This window comes from Aptenodytes forsteri, unplaced genomic scaffold, assembly GCF_000699145.1.
Source record: "Aptenodytes forsteri isolate BGI_AS27 unplaced genomic scaffold, ASM69914v1 Scaffold81, whole genome shotgun sequence".
NCBI classification, from domain to species: domain Eukaryota; kingdom Metazoa; phylum Chordata; class Aves; order Sphenisciformes; family Spheniscidae; genus Aptenodytes; species Aptenodytes forsteri.
Window position 1 is genome coordinate 4733001 of NW_008795259.1, and position 13664 is coordinate 4746664.

At 43.7% G+C, this 13664-nt stretch overlaps 1 protein-coding gene across 1 annotated transcript; it reads right to left on the minus strand.

Annotated features, from left to right (window-relative positions):
• Window positions 1–3880: 3880 nt before the first annotated feature.
• Window positions 3881–12265, minus strand: LOC103898831 (heterochromatin-associated protein MENT). Its single transcript, XM_009279198.1, has 8 exons — window positions 12204–12265; window positions 10758–10934; window positions 9736–9822; window positions 9217–9354; window positions 8561–8678; window positions 7706–7848; window positions 6429–6596; window positions 3881–5402 (listed from the first exon to the last, which is right to left on the minus strand). Exons 2-8 carry the CDS (start codon window positions 10923–10925, stop codon window positions 4992–4994), a joined length of 1233 nt encoding a protein of 410 aa, XP_009277473.1. The 5' UTR covers window positions 10926–10934; window positions 12204–12265; the 3' UTR covers window positions 3881–4991.
• Window positions 12266–13664: the final 1399 nt, after the last annotated feature.

The window sequence follows — 13664 nt, forward strand, 5'->3', positions numbered from 1 at the left end:
ACAGAGGACACGGAAAAGGCCAAGGTACTCAGTGCCTTCTGTACCTCAGTCTTTACTGGTAAGACTGCACTTCAGGAATGCCTGAGACCAGAGCAAAAAGTCTGGAAAGAGGAAGGCTTACTCTTGGCAGAGGAAGACCAGGTTCAGGAGCATTTAAACAAATAGAACATATGTAAGTCCATGGGGCCTGATGACTTGTACCCACAAGTGCTGAGGGACCTGGCTGATACTATTGCGAGGCTTCTCTCAATTATCTTTGAAAGGCCATGGTGACTGGAAAAAGTTCCTGAAGACTGGAAGAGGGCAAATGTCACAACTGACTTCAAATGATTCAGGGAACTACAGGCCCGTCAACCTGACCTCAGTCCCTGGGAAGGTGATGGAGAAAATCCTCATGGAAACCATTTCCAAATACATGAAGGACAAGAAGTTGATCGAGAGTAGTCATCATGGATTTATGAAGGGGAAATCATGCTTAACCAACCTGATAGCCTTCTACAATGAGTTAACTAGCTTGATGGATGAGGGGAGAACAGTGGATGTTGTTTACCTTGACTTTAGTACAGCTTTTGACACTGTCTCCCATAACATTCTCATGGACAAGCTGACAAAGTATGAGTTAGATAAGTGAACCCAGCCAGGCCTAGAGGGTTGTGATCAGTGGCACAAAGTCCAATTGGAGTCAAGTCACTAGTGGTGTACTCCAAGGGTTGATACTGGGGCCAGTACTGTTTAACATCTTCATTAATGACCAGGGTGCTGGGACACAGTGCACCCTCAGCAAGTTTACAGACAACAGAAAACTGGGAGGAGTGGCTGATACACTGGAGGATTGTGCTGCCATTCAGAAGGACCTGGACACAGTGGAGAATTGGGAGGAGAGGAACCTTGTGAAGTTCAACAAGGGGAAATGCAAAGTTCTGCATCTGGGGAGGAATAACCCTAGGCATCAGTACACTGATGGGGACTGACTGGCTGGAAAGCTGGAAAGTAACTCTACAGGGAAGGACCTTGGGGTCCTGGTGGACAACAAGCTGCCCATGAGCCAGCAGTACACCCTCACAGCAAAGAAGACCAACAGCATCGTGGGCTGCCTGAGGGTGAGTGTTGCCAGCAGGTCGAGGGAGGTCCCTCTCTGCTCAGCCCTGATGAGACCATGGCTGGAGTGCTGTGTCCAGTTCTGGGCTCTTCAGTATAAGGAAGATATGGTTTTCCCTATCTTCCCTCTGAACAGGGCCACAAAGATGATTAAGGGAGTGGAGCATCTTTCATATGAGGAGGGGCTGAGAGAGTTGGGACTTACAGCCTGGAGAAGAGAAAGCTCAGGGGGATCTTATCTATGTGCATAAATACCTTATGGGATGTAACGAAGAAGAAGGAACCAGACTCTTCTCAGTAGTGCCCAGTGAGGGGACAAGAGGCAATGGGCACAGATTAAAAACATGAAATTCAATCTGAACACAAGAAAACACTTTTTTACTGTGAGGATGGTCAAACACTGGCACAAGGTGCCTGGAGAGGTTGTGTAGTCTCCATTGGTGGAGACAGATATTCAAAACCCAACTGGACATGGTCCTGTGCAACCTGCACTAGCTGACCCTACTTACACAGGGGGTTGGACCAGATGATCTCAAGTGGTCACTTCTAGCCTGAACAATTCTGTGATTCTGTAAGGGTTAGCCTGACTTGAGAGCCAGACACTGGTTACCATGAAAATAGTACAGGGAGGCACAAACGAAGCAGCTTCCAGTGTTGCTTGCAGTAGCAGTGTTTCCTCCTGGATGGGTTCGTTTCCTTCTCTTTCACCCCTTACACCTGCATCCCAAGTATGTCTTATACTGGAAGGTGTGCTCTTTGGCATCATCTCCCAAGCAAAGCTGAGACTGGGAGTAGTTTGGTACCAAAACCAGCCTGTTTGACCCTTTGCACCTCTCACCAGCTGGCGGACACGGTGCTGTAGCTCCTCAGAGAGCCTCAGAGGTATTGCTTTGCAGAGCCCTGCAGTGTGGTATGAGTGAGGGGATGCACAAAAATTAGCACGGGAAGACCTTTCATTTGGTTTGGCATGGAACTTTTCCCGCCTCTTTGGGTGACTTTTGCTCTTACATGAAGTGACTCTTCAAACCGGGTACACACAGTTTAGGAGTTCCCAGTAATTACTTATTGTTGAATACACACAGCAGAGAGATAGGATTAACATGCTACAAGGCTAAGAATTAACATGCTTACCTCCCTGATGAGTCTGCTGGCCAGGCGTCACTCAGGTGGAGGAGGGCTGGTCTTTGTTGCTCCCTAGAAGAGGCTCAGCCTCAATGTTGCTAATTGTTGTCTTCCAATTCTTCATATTTTTTTTAAATTGAGATTTTATACCTCCTCATGCAAGCGTTTCTCCTCCTGAAGCCTTGCTATGCTGACTATTCCACCCTGGCAATAACTTCTCTGTTTGTGCTTTTGCTTTTCTCATTTTGCATGGCCTTCACTTGTGTGCTTTTCCACACCTAAACAACAAACTTCTTAGTAAAGCTGAGTCAATAGCACACAACTGGGTTGCACCAGCGTGGGTACTGGATGACAGACAGCTGAACCGCGAGCTGAGGGTTACAGGCAAGGGAGGGCACTGATTTTAGAAGCAGCACTTTGTACAAGGAAGAAGATGCGGGTATACTTTGTTGGGTGGAGATTTATTTCCAAATAGAATACCTTTTGTGGAGGGGGAGTAAGTTGTAATTACAGGTGGAATTTTGCTGAGAGTAAATGTTTTTACAGCACCTCCCTCCTGCATTCAAATCTTGTTGCCTTAGATAATGCAATTTGCGTTCTCTGACATGTGGTTACTGAGTAGCACAACGGCTACAAAACTTTATGCTATTTCTCATGGCCACAGGAAAGCAGAACTGCTGCCCTCCCAAGCTGTCGTGGTTTAACCTCAGTCGGCAACTAATAATAATAATAATAATAATAAGCAGTTTAATAATTGAAATAAAATGACAATAATAATAATAATAATAATGATAATACACAAAGCAAGTGATGCACAGCGCAATTGCTCACCACCCGCCGACCGATGCCCAGCCAGTCCCTGAGCAGTGGCCCCCCCGGCCAGCTTTCCCCAGTTTATGTACTGAGCATGACGTCACATGGTATGGAATGTCCCTTTGGGTCAGCTGTCCTGGCTGTGCCCCCTCCCAGCTTCTTGTGCACCTCCAGCCTTCTCAGTCGGTAGAGCATGGGAAGCTGAAAAGTCCTTGGCTAGTGTAAGCACTACCTAGCAACAACTAAAACATCGGTGTGTTATCAACCTTGTTCTCATCCTAAATCCAAAACACAGCACTGTACCAGCTACTAGGAAGAAAATTAACTCTATCCCAGCCAAAACCAGGACACAAGCCAATGGAGGGAACTGATGTTGCCAGTGCAGCATTGCTTGTTCACTATTGTACATGGGCAAAAGGGATGTTTGGAAGCTGCTCTTCCAGGCTATAGGCTCTAGTCAGACTTTTTATTTCTAGTGTGTTGTGACAGGAAAATAAGCCTCCTGAGTAGGTCCCAGGGGGGCCGATAGTGCAATAAGCAGTGGTCAAAAATGGGAAACTGAATGCTTAAAAAGAAGAATTCAAATGCCTTGACTCAGTAAGCAAAAACTTGCTCATCACAGAGTTTAATTTGATTTGGTATGTTTAGTAAATGCCTAGGATAGCATGCTGAATAACAGTGTTTTCGGGGCTGTTTGAAGCCTAGTGGAAATAAGACACTAAGTGTGTCAGCTTTGTCTTTCGGGATGATGTGGTGGTTGATTTGGAATGGCAAGAATGGAAACGTGCTCCAGCCATGCACCTTACATGATGCTCTAAGAGAACCGGGTAAGTCAGTGTCCTGAATAACACAAACACAACTCCAAGCTCATTTATTGGATTAAATGCAGATCATGGTAAAATTATGAAGTAAAGCATCAGTCAAAATCTCACTGGTGTTTCTGTCAATACCATGACTATCTTTGCTGAGATGCACTCGTAAGTTACATAATTCATCATAAATCATTACATAAATCATACATTGATCAATGATACAGGTAGCAAGGAAACTGAAGATATTAGCCAGGAAACAGGTATAATTAGGCTAAATTAAAAAGAGGAAGCAGATTTGAATTCTGGAGGTTTTAGATTGCATATCAATAAAAGCTAGCAAGAAGCATGTTGCTCATAGTTTTCTTAGCATTTTTGCTGATTGGAACACTCAACAACCTTAACCTACAAAGTTTAGAAAAATGAGGAAAAAATGCAAGGTGATTAGAAGTCAGCGATTAAATGTTAAGTGCTGGACCATTTTCCCTTGCTGCCTCATTTTTTCATGAAGCTGCAAAGGCAGGAGAGAATGAATGTAATGTGTCTGCATACACGCGGTGAGACAGGGGAAGGTGAGGGGCATTTTGAGATTATTCTGGTTTTGTATTAAATTTTGTTAATTCCCAATAATCTTTAAATTTGAAATGAACATAAGGAAACTGCATTGTAATGCAAATGCAGGTTTCCCAGTGAGGAAAAGAGAGCATACAGATTTCTACAAGTTCTTTTTTTTTCTTTCAGGGATTTTTTTCCTCTCTGGGAGATTCAGGAGGATGAACTGTATTTCCCTTGAAGTCAGCACTTGGCATGGGGCTGGATGGTGGCCTGTGTGCAGAGAGCTTTTATGGCTCCACCTTACTCTCAAACAACAAAGCCAGAAGAGCCGGTTTGATGCAAGGGAGCAAAATTCTTCACTCTGTTTTCTGTGGAGGGCTGTCTCATTAGGACAATGGAAAGGAGCAGTAGAGGGATGGTCTTAGAGGCACAGGGTGGTCTCTGAGTGCTGCCTTACTTGGGGAGGGGAAAGAAAAAGGACATACACTTTCAGTACATATGGCTACATGGCTTAAGGTTGAGCTTTTAACACTGCAGTTCACATTTTTCTATTGAACAGTGAACCTTGGCTGCTGCCTGGGAGCAAGTAATAACTCATTCTAGGGGAGAGCAGAATCTGCCAAAAAAGAGGATGCTCTTGGATTTGTTGTGTCTGATGAAGAAGTGGAAAGGATGGTCAACCTTAAATTTCAGAACATGGTCAACAGGTAGGCTTGTATGTATTATAATTACAGCAGTAGCAGCAGCTGCCTCAGTGCCTTTCTCATCAACTGCAACAAAAGACTTGTGTAAAACTTTGGAGATACGGATATCAACATCCTCAGCCATCCCACTGAAATCAGCATTGTTGCTGAAGGCAGTACGCATTCCCATGCTGATCAGATTATCACTGAGGTCATATCTCTCCTCCATTTTGAACTTAGGTAGGTACAGATCCACAAGAGTTTCGGTCATCTTGGAATCAGTCCATTCAGACAGCTTCTCATACGTCAGTTCTCTTTCCAGCTATCATTTAAGAAAGAGAAGGAATTTGATGTTTGCCAGGAAAATAATTATGAATTAATCAATTACATGGCAATTTAATGAATTAAAGTTTTTAAATGGCAAATTTAACATTTAGCTGAAAGCATGAAATATAAATTGGTTTTACTGATGATCAGAGGCGGGGTGTGCAACAAACATTTGAGACTTAATGCTGCAAGGTTTTGAGCACCACCTCTGCCAAATTCATTGCAAAAGAAAGACAGGGCAGTCAACACCTGCAGCTGGCATCCCCTGAGGTAGTTCTTTCCTCTCTTTTAATTCAGTCTTGATGTGAAGGAAATTGCTGGGAGATTGCCAGCTGTGCGGCAGGTGGTTTGGTCCAGTTCCATAGAAACAGGTGTTAATATTGCACGTTTCCTTGGCAATTTTAAAACGAACTGCTTCCAGCAAACTCTTCCACTGCCACTCCATGTCCTGCGCACTATGTCGTCAGGGCTCAGCTCAGATCAAATGGAGGAGAGCAGTGAATAGTATTCTTGACATGATAGATGCCAAGAATTTAACAGTCTTGCAATTGTAGTAGCTACGGTGGCAGATCTCTTTATTGTAGCAAATGCAGTCTCACCAAAATCCTAGTTTTTCAGACAGCAAACAAATGTGTGTGGGGACTTCCAGGCCATGGAGAAGAGGTGTCTATTACCTCAGGAAGAGGCTGTGACTACTTGTGCAGTACTGTCCCTCCTGAATGTGCAGTGAAGGGAGATTTAACCCTTACAGGTCATGTAGGAATGGGTGTCAGTCATGGGGCTGTTGAAGAGCTAAGCATCTGATTATGCACAGTGTTGACTGTCTTCAGTTCTTACCAAACTAAGGGCACTCAGTGTGGAGGAACTTTCTTGGGATTAGATAGGTATTAAAGGAAATTAATTCAGCTAGTGGAGGAGATCAAACAGCATGTCCTCAGAGGGGGAGATATGGTCTCCAGCCTGTCCTTTTTTTTTTAATGACTGGGTGGTGATACAAAATGGACGTATCATACTTTTTTACCTGTTCGAGACCCGTAGTGCTGTCTTTGATGTCATCGGGAAGGAGGATGAACATACTGAGTTCGTGTTGCACATACGGCAGCTCAATCATTTTGAAATTCATTGTTTCCATGATGAGAACTGGAAATGTATGTCTCATGTACATCATCTTCACAGGCTTGGTCTTGTTCTGTAAAGTATTTATTTATAAGTAAGAAATCATTCCTTGAAAGGAAGGATGACGATGACTCAGTGCAGTGGAGGGAGAGGAAACTTTTGTAAGCAGCTTTTATAACAGTGATTTGTCCTTAATTTTCCAAAGCTTTTCTTGACTGGACAGTATTGCTTATCTCGGTGTTTGTCCCAGAGCATTTTGTTGGGGGCTGAACTGACTGATTTTTCACTTCTCCCCAAAACATGCACAGCAGCCCACAGAGGAGGGAGGAAGAGAGTTAGAAATGTCTGCAAGGATTAGGGGGATGGAGCAGGTATGGGATATGGCCTTGCAACGCTATGGCAGAGAAACAGCTATGGTTTAAGAGGACAAGTGTTGTGCAGTTTTTCGGTGATCTCCTCTCTCTGGCAATAAAAAGTGACTAGCTGATTGCTTTTTATGTCGCAACACTTGACAGAAGATAACACTAATGTCTGAGCAAAGGGGCTCATGATGAGGGGAGTTCCTGGCAAGCAGTCACCTTTGCAGGACTCTTAACATCTACGTCCCTTCATTCAGGGAAGCAGCTGATGTATACATGCTAATCAGAAGGCAGAAGCTACAGTTGGTGGAAATTGCACAGAGGTCTTGTCTTTTGATGTGAATTCATTGACATCTCTTCTGGATACATGCCATTAACATTTCTTCCAGTCTTGCCCAACCATGCACCCATTCAGGGTACCTGGTTGCAGCTGTGTTTATTTGAGCAGCTTTGTTTGTGCCTAGCTAGGCTGCACAGCACAGAGGCCCAGGCACCGTAGTCACCCATGACATGGCATGTAGGCTTGGACTCTCAAAATCATGTTTTTACAATCTAGCCCTTTTAGCACTATTTTACAAAAGGGTCTTAAGTGACTCTAGTTCTTTTGGAAACGGTAGCTGTTATCTGGACCTCATTAGCATTTACCTGAGCAGCATCTTAATGTTCCAGTGAGCTGAGCACTGACACATTTTGCTGTAAGCAGCTTTTCACAGAGAGTCTAGTTACCACAGGGGTACTTAAAAGACTTACGAAATGGAGAGATTTCAGCAGTAGCTGTTGTCACCAGGCTGTTTACAGTAAGAAGGATACCGGAGGAGCTTACCTTGCTCAGTCGGAAGGGTTGCACCTGTGTATTGTTTGCCTGAAATTTCACTTCCCAGTCTGCCTTGAAGTAAATGGCATTTACCAGGATCAGACTGGTGAGGCTTCTTACATCTTCTGAGCTCAGCAAATTCTTGATTTTGCCTTTTGAAATCAGAAGAGTCAGGTTTCATTCCAGTGTAGCACAGTGAGGACCTTTTGATTGTTTTTTCTCTCAGTGCTACTCCTTAGTGAAGAAGTCCATGCCTCAGTGTCCTACTCCCTAAAATACTCCCCTGACATAAATCAATTAGTTTGTTTACAGTTTCCAAATCTGTTTGCTGCCTCGTTCTCCTTGGCTAGCTGACAGGGATTGACTCCTCCCCCCGAAAATGTCACAGCTTCATGGCAAGCAGCTAGAAGCAGAAAGCCGTATACTGCCTCGCCAGCTGGTTATGCCAGGTAAAAGGAAGCCAGCAGGTCTGACCAGTGCAGGATGGTACAGCTAGGTAGGCATCTCCAAGGTGTGGACTAAACCTGGTTGGCAGAGGTGTTTCTCCCCTCTGTCTGCTCTGCCTGTGGTGCGTGGGTGCAGCACCAGGGCAGCAGTTGTGCTTGAGGACCAGCTGATGCAGAGCACAGCGGTGTCGATGGGAGTCTCCCCAAGGAGCTCACTGAGGTCTGGATCAGGTATTTGAAGCTGCTTAAGTGTGCTGCTCTTTCTCTGTCCTCCCACTGCACCTCTGCTCACTGTCCACATCGGAAGGCATGACCTAGCTGCTACAGTAGCACGTGGGGAAGCAAGGCCACCTGCCCAAAGGAAATGGCAGGCTGACTTAATAGGAGAGGAAAGAAGTTGGGGTTGAGCGCAGCTTACCCTCAGTTTGTTTTTCAACCCAAGCGTTGATTTCCTTTCTGGCTTGCTCCGGTGCTGTCTTAAAGTTAACCTTTTGTGGCTCTCCTTTGTAGTAGTTCTTACTGAGCTGTATGTATCTCTGAAAAATAGAAGTAGAAAAAAAAAAAAGAAATAAGTTCTATACTATACTGGATTTTCCAGTCCCAAAGGGAAGTTGTTAGTTCTTGGACTTTTTGATAGCTTCTTGGGCCTAGAGGACTGCAGGATCTTGCTTGTTACTCTCTGTTGGACTGTGAGTTAACAGTTAAGAAGTAACCAAAGGACAGAAAATTCCCTTCTTTTGTTCCCACTTTTATTTGGAGAAGCGAGGAAGGCCGTGCACATCCCATGGATGTGCTTATTTTAATGTCTCATTTACAATTGTATATATTGGGGGTTGCAATAATAAAGCCATATTGCATGAAAAGGAATCCCTACACTACAGTCAAAGGGCAATGCATCCTTAAATACTGTGAGCAGACCGACTGGTATTTTCCAGTTAAGTTTATCACTGGAATCCAGGGCTCTTCATTTGCAGTATTCAGGGTCAGCTTCAAACCTGTTCTATTAATGACAAGTAATTAAAATGAGAAATATTTTTTGCACCTTTTCTTACCTGTCTTTGAGATTTAACTTACAGGCAATAAAGGGAAGGTTTTTTCCACGTAAATGCGTTTGGCACTTCTCAGCGAGTAGGTGCTTCTGGGTTTGTTGATGACAGTCAGGAGCTCTTTGAAGCCAGAATGGATATCTTCAGCTTGCTTGTGCTCAGGATCCTTGGAAAGAGAAACCATACATTCAGCAATTGCATTTTTGCCTGAAGTTTTCAAAACATGCTAAGTAATGTATGTGGGAGATGGATTTGGGTTCCTCTCTCTTACTTTTTATTTTTCCAAGTTTACCATCACTGCAGTTTGCAGGGCTCTGTTTATGACTCTATTAACTGATTTGCCATATAGCAAACCTTCCAGACTATCCCAGTGACTTGTCCTTCCATGCTTCTCAGAGTCTGAGTGAGTGAAAGGAACTAAACTTGAACCTGTTAAGTTCACCCTTTAAAGAGGGGTGCAGACAAGAAATACCGGACGCCTAAAGCTGTATCTGGACATTTTTGTTCTGGAGATTCTTTATCTTGGGATTTCAGTTCTAATAGATACCATTTTTCTTCTCTTTGGTCTCCCCCGAGATGGTCTGGCCACAGAAGAAGAGCCTTCAGCTCCTGATGTTTGAGTGAAATAAAGAACCTGCAAGCAGAGTTTCCAAAGGTAAGAAATAGGCATGAAGGAACTGGTGTGACTTAAAGCCAAACGAGGATCAAATGGTTGTCTTGTTTTGCTCCGTATGATAACTCACTGTGCTATCTGCTGCTTAGGTGACTAATCAAAGGGATGCTGAAGCTGTAGTATATGTAAATCCCAGAGTAACAATGAGCAGCACTGTCCCCCTCCCAGAGCATCAACGTAGTGCTCCTGTTTGCATGCTGCAAGGCTGAACTCCCTTCCACAGCTGTTGCTTTCAGCAATAGCAATGTGTTTGTGCAAACCCAAATGGTTCTCCCCACGATAATGGTACAAAGGCATCTGAACAGGAGTGCGGTGACACAGAAGAGAGTGCTGGGCAGTGCTGAGCACCACAGCTCCCTTTGAGCCAGCAATGTGCCCGTGTGGCATTGGGAAGGATTGTGCCAGGCGTTGTGGAGATACCAAAGCCCTTCCTATTTTCCTGCTGGATTGTCAGGCAGTTGTTTAGGAAAGCATAAATCAAGATAGAAAGATGCATCCTGGCCGGGGGAGAGAGGGAGGGTGCTGGGGTCTGCAAGCCTCCTGCCAATTAGTTAGGACCTACTGGCATCAGCTGTTTGCTTCTCAAAGGGAATATGCCATCTGTGACAGAATCATAGAATCACAGGATAAATTAGAAGGTGTAGAATAATTTAGAAGAAGTCAGGTTCAGAGAACCTCTGTGCTCAGCATGTGATACCCACAGGACAATTTCTCTTAGTGGAGAAGTGGTGGACCTGCTATGAAATGAATAAAATTTATCATTCACTTGTTACATTCTCTGGTCTGCCTTGGTTCCTTGTCATTGTGGTGGCAAGTTTTTCTATCTAACACTAAATTTTGCAGCCAGTACAGGAGACAGGTACTGTATGGGGTGTATGCTTCATAGAGAAACCTACCTCTGCCATCTCTCTTGCTGTATTGCCTTTTGCACCCAGGTACGTCAGAGCCAGAGCAGATGATATGCTCCAAGGGGAAAAGAAAATGTTTTTGCCCTTCTTGCTCTCATTCAGCTTGTTGAAAAAGTCAATTGTAAACTTGCCAACTGATGTGGAGACCAGTTCCATTGCTACAACCTGGAAAGAGGCAACAGACAGAATTGTACTAGTTGAATGTTTAAAATTATGTACACAGTGCACATTAGTGAGAAATGTTACATGTGCAACACAATGCATTGGCACCCACTAAGACTAATAGCCTAGTTGTATGTTTTATCTTCCACACAGATACTGTTTGCCACCTGTTAGGAGCAGCAATTTCTTTTAGGTTTTTTGTAATCCAGATAATATTTTCCTATAATTGTACATATGTCCTCTTTTATACAGCTGCAGTTTTCTTTGTGTTTCTTCCTGCCTTTGGTTTTCAAAAATGTGCAGATTTGTAAGCTGCGTATGTTTCTTCCTTTTTGTCCTTAGGTAATGATTTATCAAAGTAATGTTCCCAGGGGAATTTAAATGCAGTTTTAGTACATAGGTTCACAACATGCCTGAGTTTCCCACTACTTCATTTTGGATCCGTACAGAATTGAGAGCTGATGCTGAGAAAGAATTTAGGCATAATTCTTAGGCTCATGTGCTTTTCCTGGCCAGCCACCTATTCTGGGTAGTATCATGAATAGCAAATCTGTTATTTGCTTTTAGATTGATGGAGTTTTATCCATGATGTGTGCCTACCACCCCTTCTGTATATTCCAGCAATTTTATTTTCCCCAGAAACTGGCAGATTCCTTGAGGTTATGAGTATTCCAGACTTTAAGATATCTGCCCGGTAGTACCTGCCTCATGTTGTTTTCCAGTCAAGAGACCAGAAATGTTGTTGTTATTGTTATTGTCATTATTATTATTATTATTATTATTAAGATTTAACCCTATGGAATGGAGCTACAGAAATTGTGGGGCAAACCAAATCTATACCACAGAGTGATTTTTTTTCCTTGGAGAATGCAACCAAGAGAGCATCCGGATGGAAATTTCTCTGTTTTCTGCTAATGAATACTCCTCTGAGTCCCTGGCCTGATAATGTGCAGTGCAGTGTCTTTGCAGAATGAAAATGGCCTTTTCTTCACCTGAAGTCTGGAACTCCTTTACCAAACTGAAGATTTTAATTAATAAGGCAGTTACTGCCCTAAGAAAACTTTCCTTCTTGTGATCAATTCTGCCCCAAATTAACAGTTTTCCTTAACCTCACAGATTTATTTTCTCTAAGGGTTGACATCTAGAAAAACATGAGGCAAGAATAATGCACTATAACACTGGTATATTATAATTTACCTATACAGTCATGCAAGCCACAGATCACTTTTTAAAAGCATCAGAAAAGTTACTTAAATTGGTTTAAATATTTACCTCTGATCCCGTGAGAGAGAAGACTTAGGGCTTGTCCTCGGTCAGGTTCTGCATTTGTGTGTTAAGCAACAGATAAATTTAGAAATATAGTACTGCTTGCACCTCCCTTTCCTTCTCCCCTACATCCAGGTTGTTTCCGCCTACCCAAAGCTCCTTTCTACCAAATCCCCAAAAGATCTTATGTAATTTTGTCCTCCATGTTGACCTTGTCACTTTTCAGTTTTAGACATTTCAAAAGGACAATGGAATTAAAATCTCAGCTCTATTGTTACACCACAATAGTCTACTGACAGGATAGCAGAACAGTTCACCCATTCCAATGGTTTTCTGGTGGTGTGGAGACAACTGGTCTGTTGTTTAAAATAAATGACTAGTAAAAAGGTTACACGACTAGAATGCTTGTTTTTGCTTTCTGGATATAAGCAGATATTGTAGGCCTGATTCTCCTCTCCGGCTTTGTGCAGCTGTGATTCCTGGGTTTCAAATGTGGTATGTCAGCATAAAACGTCAAGCTTAGTGATTGAATTAGACACTGGGAGTCCAGCTTCAGATTGAAGATCATTAGGAGCATAGACAGAGGCAAAGTCATGAAGGACCATTGAGAGTAAGGGATGGACACCCCACTGGTTGTGTTGGTGAAGAAATCTCATTGCGTTCCCATGGCTGGGAATCATTTGAGAGAAACACTGCAAAACACTGAGTTAGTGCACAGTACTTGCATGTAGTGAAGGAGGGCGAGGACTGAAAAAACCCCACTGGGAGGGCCCGAGCAAAGATGAAGTGAAAAACTACAAGGGGGGCAAGCATGGCACAGTAGTTGTCATTGTAGTCCCAGAAGAGAGCCGGGCTGCTGTTGGGTGATGGAAGAAGGAGAAGGTGGCAGCAACAACTGTAAGACCCTGGGGGACAGGGGAAGGGGAATGGAGGAAGGGAAGGAAACTGTACTGTGTGCTAAGCATTTTGCTGCAAGCCTGATTACAGGAACAGACTGGGTCAAGTCTTCTCAAAAGTGGCAGAAATCAATGTTGTGCAAGGCAATGAAGAAATGCCAGAAATTAAACAAGTGTTGGTTTTAGTACGATGAGTAAGTCCTCAAGAAATCAGGATAGAAGAAGGGTCGGCTGAATGGTTAGGTGATGGGAAAGCCCAAGCCAGGAGATTCCAAGTCCCAAAGAAGTATGCTGAGAGTGAGCAAGCTAGCTCCCTTTGCTAGTCAAGATGCAAAGATGACAGGCAGGATGAGAAAGGGAGGTGGCAAGGCAGAATGGCTGTTGACAAGAGAGAGAAAATCACACATGTTAATTGAAAGGGACATCCAGAGGTCAACCTCCTGCTTGGAGCAGGGCCATCAGTAGATAAGGTCAGCCACAGCCCTTCTGAGGATGGAGATTCCCCAACCTCTCTGGGCAACCTTCTCCAGTGCTGTGCTGCTCACCCTGGGAAAAGGTTGTTCCCTAATGT